The sequence below is a fragment of the Oncorhynchus keta genome, chromosome 20 (assembly GCF_023373465.1).
Source record: "Oncorhynchus keta strain PuntledgeMale-10-30-2019 chromosome 20, Oket_V2, whole genome shotgun sequence".
NCBI lineage: Eukaryota > Metazoa > Chordata > Actinopteri > Salmoniformes > Salmonidae > Oncorhynchus > Oncorhynchus keta.
In genome coordinates, this window is record NC_068440.1 from 32,786,201 (window position 1) to 32,799,107 (window position 12,907).

The following is a 12,907-nucleotide window of genomic DNA, read 5'->3' on the forward strand; positions in this document are numbered from 1 at the left end:
TTGCATCTATGTGGAGTTCTGGACTTGGGGGTTTGTACTTTGTACTATGGTTTGTTAGACATTGTTTGATTTGGTTCCCTTCAATGTATTAGTTAAGCTGAGTCGACCGTCTAATATGCATGAGATTGAATCAGAATATACCTCAACGTTTCACTTACTGCTTCATGGCGATGATTTGGGAGTCTATGGTCTCCTGCTTGCCCTTTATGTTCTGCACGTTGGTCAGGATTTTCGAGACATCGTCTGAGCTCATCTTGAGGTCTTCATGTTTAACATTGGACACCTGAAAGGGAGAGAGAACATGACGAAATGGTTAAAGCAAAGAAAACTGCTAAAGCAAAAGAAAAGTATTAAAGTGAGGAGGGAAAGAGATAAAAACGAGCCTTCAGTGTAGGCCTTGGCCCCGACTGGAACCCTGAGGGATAGACTGGAAACACAATGAAAAGAGTATGATTTGGTTATCAGTTTTTAGCCTGAACTGATCAGTTGGCCCGAGGCAGACTATATCAAGGTGCAGATGGAAGCGGCTGTAAATAAACAGACTGAGCAGAGTAGAAAGTGGCTGTGTCAGGCAACATCAGATTACCATCTCCCTGGCCTGCCTTCTCTAATCCTCCCATCCTCAGCTGTCTGGCTCCAGAGGCCCCTAGATCAGCTCAATCTGGCCTGGGAGGAGAGCAGAAGAGCAGGCCAAGAACTTGGAGCACATGCTGTCTGACATGCTGTCTGTCTGAGGAGCCCGACTATACATTTTATATATTGGTAATACTGCCTAGGCTATGTCAAGCCCAGTATGAAGAAAGGTTTGATAGGCGATTCCAGACACATGTCACACGATGCCATCTCATCATTTTGCACTTACATTGGTAACTTTCCGTTTTATATTTTCAAGTAGAGGCTCCTGTCCGCGGATGAAGTAGGGATGCTGGAATTCCATGTCGTCCTTCTCAGGCTTCACCAGACCGCCCTGCTCAATGTGGACTACTTTGCGGAAGCCGTCTGTAGAAAGTTATAACAACAACTTACAGTTGACTATGGCACTACCATTCAATTTCTAGATACGTGGCAATTACCTTGCCTGTATTTACTGTTTCTAAAATGTGCCTGGTTTCTAGGTCATTGCATGCAATTATATCTTCCTCTTCCAAGTCTTCTCAGTCTTAATAAATAACGTAAGTGGATTATATAACCAATTATAAATTAGGTGGTTCGAGCCTTGAATGCTGATTGGCTGAAAGCCGTGATATATCAGACCGTATACAACGGGTATGACAAAACATTTATTTTTATTGCTCTAATTTCGTTGGTAACCAGTTTATAATAGCACTAAGGCACAAGGGGGTGTGGTATAGGGCAAATATATCACGGCTAAATGCTGTATCCAGGCACTCCGCGTTGCATCATGTTTAAGAACATCCCTTAGCTGTGGTATATTGGCCATATACTACACCCCCCGAACCTTATTGCTTAAAGAGACAAACAAAAAGCACAAGGCTTTCACAGTATGAGAAATACATTTTAACATCTACCCCAACTTCAGAGAAATAGCATCTATTAAAAAAGGTCCTCCGTTGAGTCTAATTAAAGCAGGGACCAGCGGGCCGGATACCGCCCAAGGGGTCTAATCTGGCCGATGGGCAGTTTGAGTAAAAACTAACTCAATATAAACCAGTAAAATTACTTAAACCAAATGGAAACTGTGGAGTAAGGATAATGGACCTATAGTCATATAGTTTTTAAATCACTACAATTAGGGAGCATCGGAAATTAAAACAATTACGGATAGAGGACTTTCCCCCCCCAACTTTGACTGCAAGGAAACATAACCAATTTTTGGTGCGGCCCTCTGGACCTCGTTGAAGACCGAATGCAGCCCCTGGGGAAACATTAGTTTGACACCGCTGGTTTAAAGGCTCATCATAATATAAGCAAATAATTAGGTAGAATCTACCAAAACACCCAGAACCAATCAGTGTAGATGCTGGAGGCAAATGTAAAAGTAGAAGTGTGGATTTACAGTAGTAAAATCTCTCTTCAACATAAGATTTTCTACTTTTCGGTTTACACTATACTTACTTTAGCCTTGTGTGGGATGTGGCAATTACTATGTCATGTGTCATACCATAAATACCATAGTATATGTAGCGCAGTTGGTAGAGCATGGCGCTTGTAACGCCAGGATAGTGGGTTCGATTCCCGGGACCACCCATACGTAGAATGTATGCACACATGACTGTAAGTCGCTTTGGATAAAAGCGTCTGCTAAATGGCATATATTATTATATTATTATTATATATTACAAACAAAATAAGGACAGCAATTCAAACTATACAGGAGCCTCTCATCTAAACGATATTGCATATATGATTATGACGGCACGTTTGAATTCCTTGGCATTGCCATGCCTAACATGTTAAATACATAAATGACAACTCACACATATTGAGCTGGCGTACAAAGCTGGTCATGTTATTGTGTTTGAAATACTTGGGAAGCACGTCCTTGGAGAATTGGCCCTGATCAAACACATGGAAGCTGTTGCCATTCTGTAAAGGAAGAGAAAGAACAGTAAATTATTTTGGCATAAAGACCTTTATCTACTCTATCCCTTTAAATAAATAGTGCACAACCCGTTTACCTTGGCTAGGCCTATAATTATAACCACTGCTCATTTGTAAAAGAGACATTGGTCTCAACATGACTCCCTGGCAAAATAAAAATGGACTAAAGTAAGAATCAAGTTAAGCTGCTTTGGCTGGCCTACGACAAAGCTAAACTAATTCACTACTTTGGGTCTGATAAAGGCTCTACTTACACTGATTATGGAAGGTAGAGAATGGTGTGAAGTCTAAGGCAATGGACAAGTTGGATCATGACGCAAGAACTTACTGATTATGTAGGTTAAAGAGAAAACAATGACGCCGGCCGCTAACGGCAATGCATCCTAAAAAATTAATAAAATCAGTTAAGAAAATGTCCTAATTAGTATATTTGCTTGTACATAATCTCAATATTCTGGGGTTAGTTCACACACACAAAACCTCCTACAACTTCACCATTGTGAAGCAATTCCTGTGCAATGACGGCTAAAATGATCCAGTGCCAAAGCGCAATAGAAGTGTTTTGTCTGAATGTTTGTCAGTTATTTTGCTATTTATTCACTTTCAGGGTAAAGGATGCACAGATAGAAGTCCGCTGTTTGGACCAGAGTCCATAAACAGAGGATGCCCTTGGATAGACAGCGCATCAACACACACAGGATTGTCTCCTACCCAGTAGTAAGAGAAAACATAATTATGACTGTCTATACTTTCACCCTCAGGGTCAATGAGTGCAAAAGGTAGAGGCCAGATCATTCCTTACTAGTCAGCAACATAATTTGACATTTAATAAAATAAGAATAATAAATTGGCAGGTAGCCTAGCTGTTTGAGCGTTGGGACATTAACCAACAAGGTAAAACTAAATTTGTCGATGTGTCCTTGAGCAAGGCACTTAATCCTAATTTGTTCCACAAAACAACACATTTCACAACACCTATCCGGTGTATGACAAACCCTCCTTTGACAGGATTGTCAAATCACAGATCTGGGGAAGGGTAAACAAAAATGTCTGCACCATTGAAGATCCCCAAGAACACAGTGGCCACCATCATTCTTAAAAATGGCAAAAGTTTGGAACCACCAAGACTCTCTTCCTAGAGCTGGCTGCCTGGGCCAAACTGAGCAATCAGGAGAGAAGTGCCTTGGTCAGGGAGGTGACCAAAAACCTAACGGTCACTCTGACAGAGCTCCAGAGTTCTTCTATGGAGATGGTTGTCCTTCTGAAAGGTTCTCCCATCTCTGCAGTACTCCACGGATCACTCTCAGACCATGAGAAACAAGACTCACGTCTGATGAAACCAAGATGGAACTCTTTGGCATGAATGCCAAGCGTCACATCTGGAAAAAACCTGGCACCATCTCTATGGTGAAGCATGGTGGTGGCAGCATCATGCTGTGGGGATGTTTTTCAGCGGCAGGGAGTGGGAGACTTGTCAGGATCGAGGGAAAGAGGAGCTGAGCAAAATACAGAGATCCTTGATGAAAACATGCTCCTGAGTGCTCAGAACCTCAGACTGATGTGAATGTTCACCTTCCAACAGGACACTGACCCTAAGCACACAACCAAGACAACACAGGAGTGGATTCGGGACAAGACTGAATGTCCTCGAGTTTCCCAGCCAGCGCACCGACTCGAACCCAATCAAAAATCTCTGGAGAGACCTGTTAATATTTGTGCAGCAACCCATCCAACCTGACAGAGCTTGAGAGGACTGTCAGAGAATGGGACAAGCTCCCCAAATAGACATGGCAAGCTTGTAGCATCATACCCAAGACTCAAGGCTGTAATCACTGCCAAAGGTGCTTCAACAAAGTCCTGAGTAAAGGGTCTGAATACTTATGTAAATTTGATATTTCCATTTATTTTTTAAACTGGCAAATTTCAAACCTTTCATTTATCAACTGTTGTTTTAGATTAAGGCTTCAACATAACCAAATGTGGAAAAGTCAAGGGGTCTGAATTATTTCCAAATGCACTGTACATACATGTCTACCTCAATTACCTCGTACCCCTGCACATCGACTCGATACTGGTACCAAGTTATCGTTACTCATTGTGTATTTATTCCTGGTGTTATTCATCTTTTTTCTATTCATTGTTGGGAAGAGCCGGAAAGTATTTAACTTTTAGTCTACAGCTGTGGTTTATGAAGCATGTGACAAAAAAAAATGATTTGTGAACATAAATGATAAGATTTGTTTTTAGACATAATGACCCGGCGTTAGCTGTACAACTTAGAGTAACATCAATGTATTGGCTACTGAGAATTCCAACATTACGGCTAGCAAAAGGAAAAGGCTGTCAAATTGTTTACACAGCCACACACCCCTTTTCACACACCCCCTTTTCTCATTACAATGCTGTAGCTAACGTTAGCGAGTTTCAATTTTTTTTTTTTTGCATGGCTTTTTGGACACACATACAGCTACATACTGTCTACACTCACAGTTAACCAAATTAAGTAGTTAGCTGCAGACAGGTGGCTTGCTAACATAGCTAGAAAATGATCATTGACACCCAGGAACAGCTGACGCGTGGACTAACAAAACCTTCCGCCACGAAGCTCCCCGGCCCTTGGCCTAGTTTTTTTCGCTGATTAATTGCAGCTGAATAAATGTATCGCCTTCACGATTGACCAAATTAGCTAAATTGTCTAGTTAGCTAGCTAACCTAGCTACATCTTTCGGACTCAAGAGTTCGTTACTTGTATAATCTGGTTAGGAAGTTAGCTAACGCTAGATAATCTAGTTAACGTTAGTTTACTGTAGGTTTTATCATATAACTAACGTTAACTATATATAAGTGATGCCCCGCTAACATCACATATGAAATGTGAAACCATCTTGATTGACAAACTGTCTATAAAGCGAACCAAGTCTATGTTAATTTACTTAGATGTCCAGCAGCTAGCTAGCAGGTTAGATAACTAGTTTGCTAGCTACTAATGCTAACTCACTGGGCTCCAGCAGATCAGAGGATCGGTGTCCGGATCCTCAATAAGAGTCCAAAGTTTCGTAAGAAATGCAGGTACGTTACTGCCACTGACCACGACCCCACCAGACCCACCACCGTGGAACTCCATATCAACGAAAAATAATAACTTCAAAAGTTGATCAACTTAAAAAAAAATAGCACAAGGGAAAGACGTCCAGTGCTCTTGACAGTTCGATATTTGCTGTAACAATTCTATAATTCCGTTTGGCAATGACGGAAACGAGTGAATATATGACTTATAATTCAGAAACTATTATGAACGGAAATTTCCATCAACAAGACACAGCTACAAAGTGCGTAGAAAAAGGCCATTGCACAGGCGCATGGTGGTCGCCATTGTGTGACATCATCAAGAGGAAGAACAATATTAATATATCCACAAGTCACAACTAAAATGTCATGAATTAAATGCCAAAATATTATATAGTTAACGTATAGTATTTATAAAATAATATAACACACGATGCAACGATAAAATATAAAATACACCAAAACTATTTTTTACATGTTTTACTTTGACCTCAATTAACAATTTGCAACGTATTTAGACTGAATCGCTTTAGGTATAAAATTATGTTGTTATGTACAAAAAAAATCATATCATCTATATTTTTATAATCGTGCTAGGAAACCGCAGTTTTAAAACAGACGTTCAACTTTCAACTTTGACCTCTTACCGGAGTCCCACATGGTCGGCTGTTGACGTTCAAGAAGCATGCATACGGTGAATCTTGAATCACAGAAAAACAGCACCATGAGTAAAGCTAAAGAAAAGAGTGCGAAGAAAAGAGTTGTTGAAGAGGACGATGACCAGGTACGAAAGTATTTTTGAAATGTATATGTGGTAAAAGGGTAACGTTAGCTAAAACATAGCTAGGCTAGCTCGGCTAACACGTTGGCTATGCAGGAAAATATGTAAGTGCAGGCTAAAACACTGCCGTTTTTTTTCTAACTAACTTTTGTGTGTTAATCACATCCCCCTGATGTATTTGGTAATAAAATAAGTACGGATGTTTTTGTATAGATAGTAACTAGCTAATTGTCTGTCACCTTGATCAGTTAGCAAGCATCCCTGTGCTATTGCCAATGTATCACTTCGGTCAGGTAACTAGCTCACGTTCGAAGATTCTATATTCATTTTGTGTCCGTTAAAGTGCTTACTCATTCATGTTTCGCCCATCAAATCTGTATGTGTCTGTTTTTCTGTCTCTGATATTTCAGCTTCCCATATTTGACCAAGATGTCACTGAGAAGAAGGCTGGGGAGGAGGACGATGCAGACCTCTCAGATAGCGAGGAGAGTGTGTTCTCTGGACTGGAAGACTCTGGGAGTGACAGCCACGATGAAGAAGAGGATGCTGAAGAAGGGGATGATGAAGAAGATGATGATGCTGTAATTCTTGATGAGATTCTGACGAAGAGTAGTGGTGTTGAAACAGCTACTGAAGCGCCTGCAACAGATAAGAATACACCCACGGTGAATATGGAAGTCTTATTTCTTTTATAGAAGCAATATAGTAGGGCCCAGAGTTTTTCCTGCCCACGTGACCTCGCCAGGAAAAACGTTAGGCTAGTTAAAGGCAGTTTGATTGAGTGCAAACGTTTTGACCTAAAGGTCTTGACTTTATCAGACCTTGCACTTAATAAACTGTGATAGCATTCAACAGTGTGCAGGAATCTATTTAATTTTGTGACTTTACTTTTTGTACCTTGGCTGCTCTGGACTCAACAAGGTGACATATTTGTATGCTTGTAAAATACATCTAGACTGAACAAAAATATAAAAGCAACAAGTGTTGGTCCCATGTTTCATGAGTTGAAATAAAAGATCCCAGAAATGTTACATATGCATAAAAAGCTTCTCTTGAATATTGTGCTCAAATTTGTCTACATCTCAGTGAGCATTTCTCCTTTGCCAAGATAATCCATCCACCTGACCGGTGTGGCATATCAAGAAGTGTGATCATTACACAGGTCAAAAGGCCACTCTAAAATGTGCTGTTTTGTCACACAACAATGCCGCAGGTGTCTCAAGTTTTGAGGGAACGTGCATTTGCCATGCTGACTGCAGGAATGTCCACCAGAGCTTTTGCTTGTGAATTTAATGTTAATTTCTCTCCTATAAGCCACCTCCAATGTCGTTTTAGAGAATTTGGCAGTATATCCACAGACCATGTGTAATCAGCCAGCCCAGGACCTCCAAATCAGTCTTCTTCAACTGTGGGTTTGTCTGAGACCAGCCACCCGGACAGCTGATCAAACTGTGGGTTTGTATAACCGAAGAGTTTCTGCACAAACTGTCAGAAACCATCTCAGGGAAGCTCATCTGTGTGCTTGTCGTCCTCACCAGGGTTGTAACTGACTTCAGTGGGCAAATGCACACCGTCGATGGCCGCTGGAGAAGTGGGCTGGTTTCAGCTGTACCGGGCAGATGGCAGACAGTGTGTGTGTATGTATGGTGGGTGAGCGAGTGGTTTGCTGAGATCGACGTTGTGAACAGTGCGCCATGGTGGGGTTATGGTATGGGCAGGCATAAACTACGGACAACAAACACAGTTGCATTTTTATCAATGGAAATTTGAATGCACAGAAATACCGTGATGAGATCCTGAGGCCCATTGTTGTGCCATTTATCCGCCACCATCACATCATGTTTCAGCATAATAATGCATGGCCCCGTGTTGCAAGAATCTGTACACACCTAGAAGCTGAAAATGTCCCACTTCTTCCATGGCCTGCATACTGACTAGGCATGTTTGGGATGCTCTGGATCGACGTGTACGACAGCATGTTCCTGCCAATATCCAGCAGTTTCGCACAGCCATTGAGGAGGAGTGGGACACCATTCCAAAGACAACAATCAACAGCTTGGTCAACTCTGTGAAGGAGATGTCACGCTGCATGAGGCAAATGGTGGTCACACCAGATACTGACTGATTTTCTTATATTTGACCCTACTTTTTTATTTATTTAAGGTATCTCTGACCAACCAATGCATATCTGTATTCCCAGTCATGAAATCCATAGATTAGGGGCTAAGGAATTTATTTAAATAAGACTGATTTCCTTACATGAACTAACCTGGTAAAATTTGTAAGTCGCTCTGGATAAGAGCGTCTGCTAAATGACTTAAATGTAAATCTTTGACATCGTTATGTTGTTTTTATTTTTGTTCAGTGTATACATTCTTTATTACAGCTGTAAATTGCTACTCAAACGTGAAATATCACCACAGAGAACTATACATCTGTACCATTATCTGAAAAGCTTCTTAACTTCTTGATGCACCCATCCCGTTAGCGGGATCATTTTCGTCAACCACCGCTGAATTGCAGAGCACCAAATTCAAATTAAATGACAAAAAATATGTAATTTTTATGAAATCACAAGTGCAGTATATTCTAACACAGCTTAGCTTGTTGTTAATCCACCTGGTGTGACATATTTCAATAAAGCTTTTCGGCGAAAGCATACCAAGCGTTTATGTAAGGACATCTCTCTCAGTAGACAAAATATTACAAACAGCTAGCAGCCAAGTAGATTGTTTACGAAAGTCAGAAAAGCAATAAATGAAATTGCTTACCTTTGATCTTCAGCTGTTTGCACTCACGAGACTCCCAGTTACACAAATGTTCCTTTTGTTCCATAAAGATTATTTTTCTATCCAAAATACCTCCATTTGGTTGGCGCGTTATGTTCAGAAATCCACAGTCACGACATCGCAGACAAATTCCAAATAGTATCCGTAATGTTCGTAGAAACATTTCAAACGTTTTTTCTAATCAATCCTCAGGTTGTTTTTACAATATATAATCGATAATATATCAACTGGGAACTTGGCTTCTTCAATAGGAGAGAGAAAATGGCTGCCCCAAGCTGTTGTTGCATACAAAACGCTGCTGGCACCCAGCCATACAATGACGCGATGTGATCTTTCTCGCTCATTTTTCAAAATAAAAGCCTGAAACTATGTCTAAAGACTGTTCACACCATGGGGAAGCCATAGGAAAAGGAATCTGGTTGATATCCCTTTAAATCAAATCAAATGTATTTATATAGCCATTCGTACATCAACTAATATCTCAAAGTGCTGTACAGAAACCCAGCCTAAAACCCCAAACAGCAAGCAATGCAGGTGTAGAAGCACGGTGGCTAGGAAAAACTCCCTAGAAAGGCCAAAACCTAGGAAGAAACTTAGAGGAACCAGGCTATGTGGGGTGGTCAGTCCTCTTCTGGCTGTACCGGGTGGAGATTATAACAGAACATGGCCAAGATGTTCAAGTCAGAACATCAGGAGTAAATGTCAGTTGGCTTTTCATAGCCGATCATTAAGAGTATCTCTACCACGCCTGCTGTCTCTAGAGAGTTGAAAACAGCAGGTCTGGGACAGGTAGCACGTCCGGTGAACAGGTCAGGGTTCCATAGCCGCAGGCAGAACAGTTGAAACTGGAGCAGCAGCACGGCCAGGTGGACTGGGGACAGCAAGGAGTCATCTTGCCAGGTACTCCTGATGCATGGTCCTAGGACTCAGGTCCTCCGAGAGAAAGAGAGAATTAGAGAGAGCATACTTAAATTCACACAGGACACCGGATAAGACAGGAGAAGTACTCCAGATATAACAAACTGACCGAAGCCCCCCGACACACAAACTTCTGCAGCATAAAAATTGGAGGCTGAGGCAGGAGGGGTCAGGAGACACTGTGGCCCCATCCGATGATACCCCCGGACAGGGCCAAACAGGAAGGATGTAACCCCACCCACTTTGCGAAAGCACAGCCCCCACACCACTAGAGGGATATCTTCAACCACCAACTTACTTTCCTGAGAGAAGGCCGAGTATAGCCCACAAAGATCTCTGCCACGGTACAACCCAAGGGGGGGCACAACCCAAACAGGAAGATCACGTCAGTGACTCAACCCACTCAAGTGACGCACCCCTCCTAGGGATGGCATGGAAGAGCACCAGTAAGCCAGTGACTCAGCCCCTGTAATAGGGTTAGTGGCAGAGAATCCCAGTGGAGAGGGGGGAACCGGCCTGGCAGAGACAGCAAGGACTGTTCGTTGCTCTAGAGTCTTTCCATTCACCTGCACACTCCTGGGCCAGACTACACTCAATCATATGACCCACTGAAGAGATGAGTCTTGTAAAGGTTGAGACCGAGTTTGCGTCTCTCACATGGGTAGGCAGACCATTCCATAAAAATGGAGCTCTATAGGAGAAAGCCCTGCCTTCAGCTGTTTGCTTAGAAATTCTAGGGACAATTAGGAGGCCTGCATCTTGTGACCGTAGTGTACGTGTAGGTATGTATGGCAGGACCAAATCAGAACGATATGTAATGCTTTGTAGGTTAGCAGTAAAACCTTGAAATCAGCCCTTGCCTTGACAGGAAGCCAGTGTAGGGAGGCTAGCACTGGAGCAATATGATCAAACATTTTTTGGGGTTCTAGTCAGGATTCTAGAAGCCGTATTTAGCACTAACTGAAGTTTATTTAGTGCTTTATCTGGGTAGCCGGAAAATAGAGCATTGCAGTAGTCTAACCTAGAAGTAACAAAAGCATGGATTAATTTTTCTGCATCATTTTTGGACGGAAAGTTTCAGATTTTTGCAATGTTACGTAGCTGGAAAAAAGCTGTCCTTGAAACAACCTTGGATGAAAGATCTATCAGTTTGTGTGGATTTAATAGATATTACTCTTTACTACCCCGTAGTGGAAGTTGTATTTATTACATTCTTTGGAATCAGGAACAGGCAAGTGTCTATTGGTCTCTATTCTCTTGCCAGTCTACAGTAAAGCCTACATCTGCCATAGTACCATCTACCCTCCTTCTGACTCCATCTTCAAATGCAGAAAGTCCTCTGTCAGAAGTGGTTTGCAAATTGAGATGTAGCCACTCCAACTATGGGAGGGGAAATGGATAGGATTAATAGGTAGGGGGCAGGTGTCTGGTACTTCCTGGGATAGTTGCTATATTTATCAGCCAATGTTAAGCTCATTGTTCTGTCTGGTGTGTTCAAAAATCTCCAACTGTCATGCAAACGGCTGGGAATGACTTAATTGTATTATGTCAGCTTGTCCTCCCAACACCTTCGTTGTATTACGTCAGCTTATCCTCCCAACACCTTCATTGTATTACGTCAGCTTATCCTCCCAACACCTTCATTGTATTACGTCAGCTTATCCTCTCCAACACCTTCGTTGTATTACGTCAGCTTATCCTCCCAACACCTTCATTGTATTACGTCAGCTTATCCTCCCAACACCTTCATTGTATTACGTCAGCTTATCCTCCCAACACCTTCATTGTATTACGTCAGCTTATCCTCCCAACACCTTCATTGTATTACGTCAGCTTATCCTCTCCAACACCTTCGTTGTATTACGTCAGCTTATCCTCTCCAACACCTTCGTTGTATTACGTCAGCTTATCCTCTCCAACACCTTCGTTGTATTACGTCAGCTTATCCTCTCCAACACCTTCGTTGTATTACGTCAGCTTATCCTCTCCAACACCTTCGTTGTATTACGTCAGCTTATCCTCTCCAACACCTTCGTTGTATTACGTCAGCTTATCCTCCCAACACCTCTCTTATCCTCCCAACACCTTCGTTGTATTACGTCAGCTTATCCTCTCCAACACCTTCGTTGTATTACGTCAGCTTATCCTCTCCAACACCTTCGTTGTATTACGTCAGCTTATCCTCCCCAACACCTTCATTGTATTACGTCAGCTTATCCTCCCAACACCTTCATTGTATTACGTCAGCTTATCCTCCCAACACCTTCGTTGTATTACGTCAGCTTATCCTCTCAACACATTCGTTGTATTACGTCAGCTTATCCTCTCCAACACCTTCGTTGTATTACGTCAGCTTATCCTCTCCAACACCTTCGTTGTATTACGTCAGCTTATCCTCTCCAACACCTTCGTTGTATTACGTCAGCTTATCCTCTCCAACACCTTCGTTGTATTACGTCAGCTTATCCTCTCCAACACCTTCGTTGTATTACGTCAGCTTATCCTCTCCAACACCTTCGTTGTATTACGTCAGCTTATCCTCTCCAACACCTTCGTTGTATTACGTCAGCTTATCCTCTCCAACACCTTCGTTGTATTACGTCAGCTTATCCTCTCCAACACCTTCGTTGTATTACGTCAGCTTATCCTCTCCAACACCTTCGTTGTATTACGTCAGCTTATCCTCTCCAACACCTTCGTTGTATTACGTCAGCTTATCCTCCCAACACCTTCGTTGTATTACGTCAGCTTATCCTCCCAATACCTTCGTTGTATTACGTCAGCTTATCCT

The 12,907-nt window shown here is 42.0% G+C and overlaps 2 protein-coding genes and 1 long non-coding RNA gene across 6 annotated transcripts in view; 1 reads left to right on the forward strand and 2 right to left on the reverse strand.

The window, feature by feature from the left end:
• Positions 1-5,957, reverse strand: part of LOC118399647 (heat shock factor protein 1-like) — a 29,508-nt gene extending 23,551 nt beyond the window's left edge. For 2 of the 3 annotated variants that reach the window (XM_052472711.1, XM_052472709.1), the window contains exons 1-4: positions 5,561-5,956; positions 2,439-2,547; positions 863-999; positions 159-283 (exon numbers count right to left, since the gene is read on the reverse strand). In XM_052472711.1, coding sequence (XP_052328671.1) covers positions 159-283; positions 863-999; positions 2,439-2,547; positions 5,561-5,686 — 497 coding nt within the window. In that variant the 5' untranslated portion in view covers positions 5,687-5,956. Of the gene's footprint in view, positions 1-158; positions 284-862; positions 1,000-2,438; positions 2,548-5,560 lie in introns of all 3 variants that reach the window. The other variant, XM_052472710.1, reaches the window with a different exon arrangement.
• A 286-nt stretch (positions 5,958-6,243) lies between these two features.
• LOC118399646 (ribosome biogenesis protein bop1-like) overlaps positions 6,244-12,907 on the forward strand; it is an 88,522-nt gene continuing 81,858 nt past the window's right edge. For both annotated transcript variants that reach the window (XM_052472707.1, XM_052472708.1), the window contains exons 1-2: positions 6,244-6,412; positions 6,820-7,074. In XM_052472707.1, the coding sequence (XP_052328667.1) occupies positions 6,314-6,412; positions 6,820-7,074 (354 nt within the window). In that variant the 5' untranslated portion in view covers positions 6,244-6,313. The remainder of the gene's footprint in view (positions 6,413-6,819; positions 7,075-12,907) is intronic.
• LOC127909962 (uncharacterized) lies at positions 11,964-12,806 on the reverse strand. The gene is made up of 3 exons (XR_008073166.1): positions 12,451-12,806; positions 12,202-12,273; positions 11,964-12,146 (listed from the first exon to the last, which is right to left on the reverse strand). It is a non-coding gene; the product is annotated as an uncharacterized LOC127909962 (long non-coding RNA).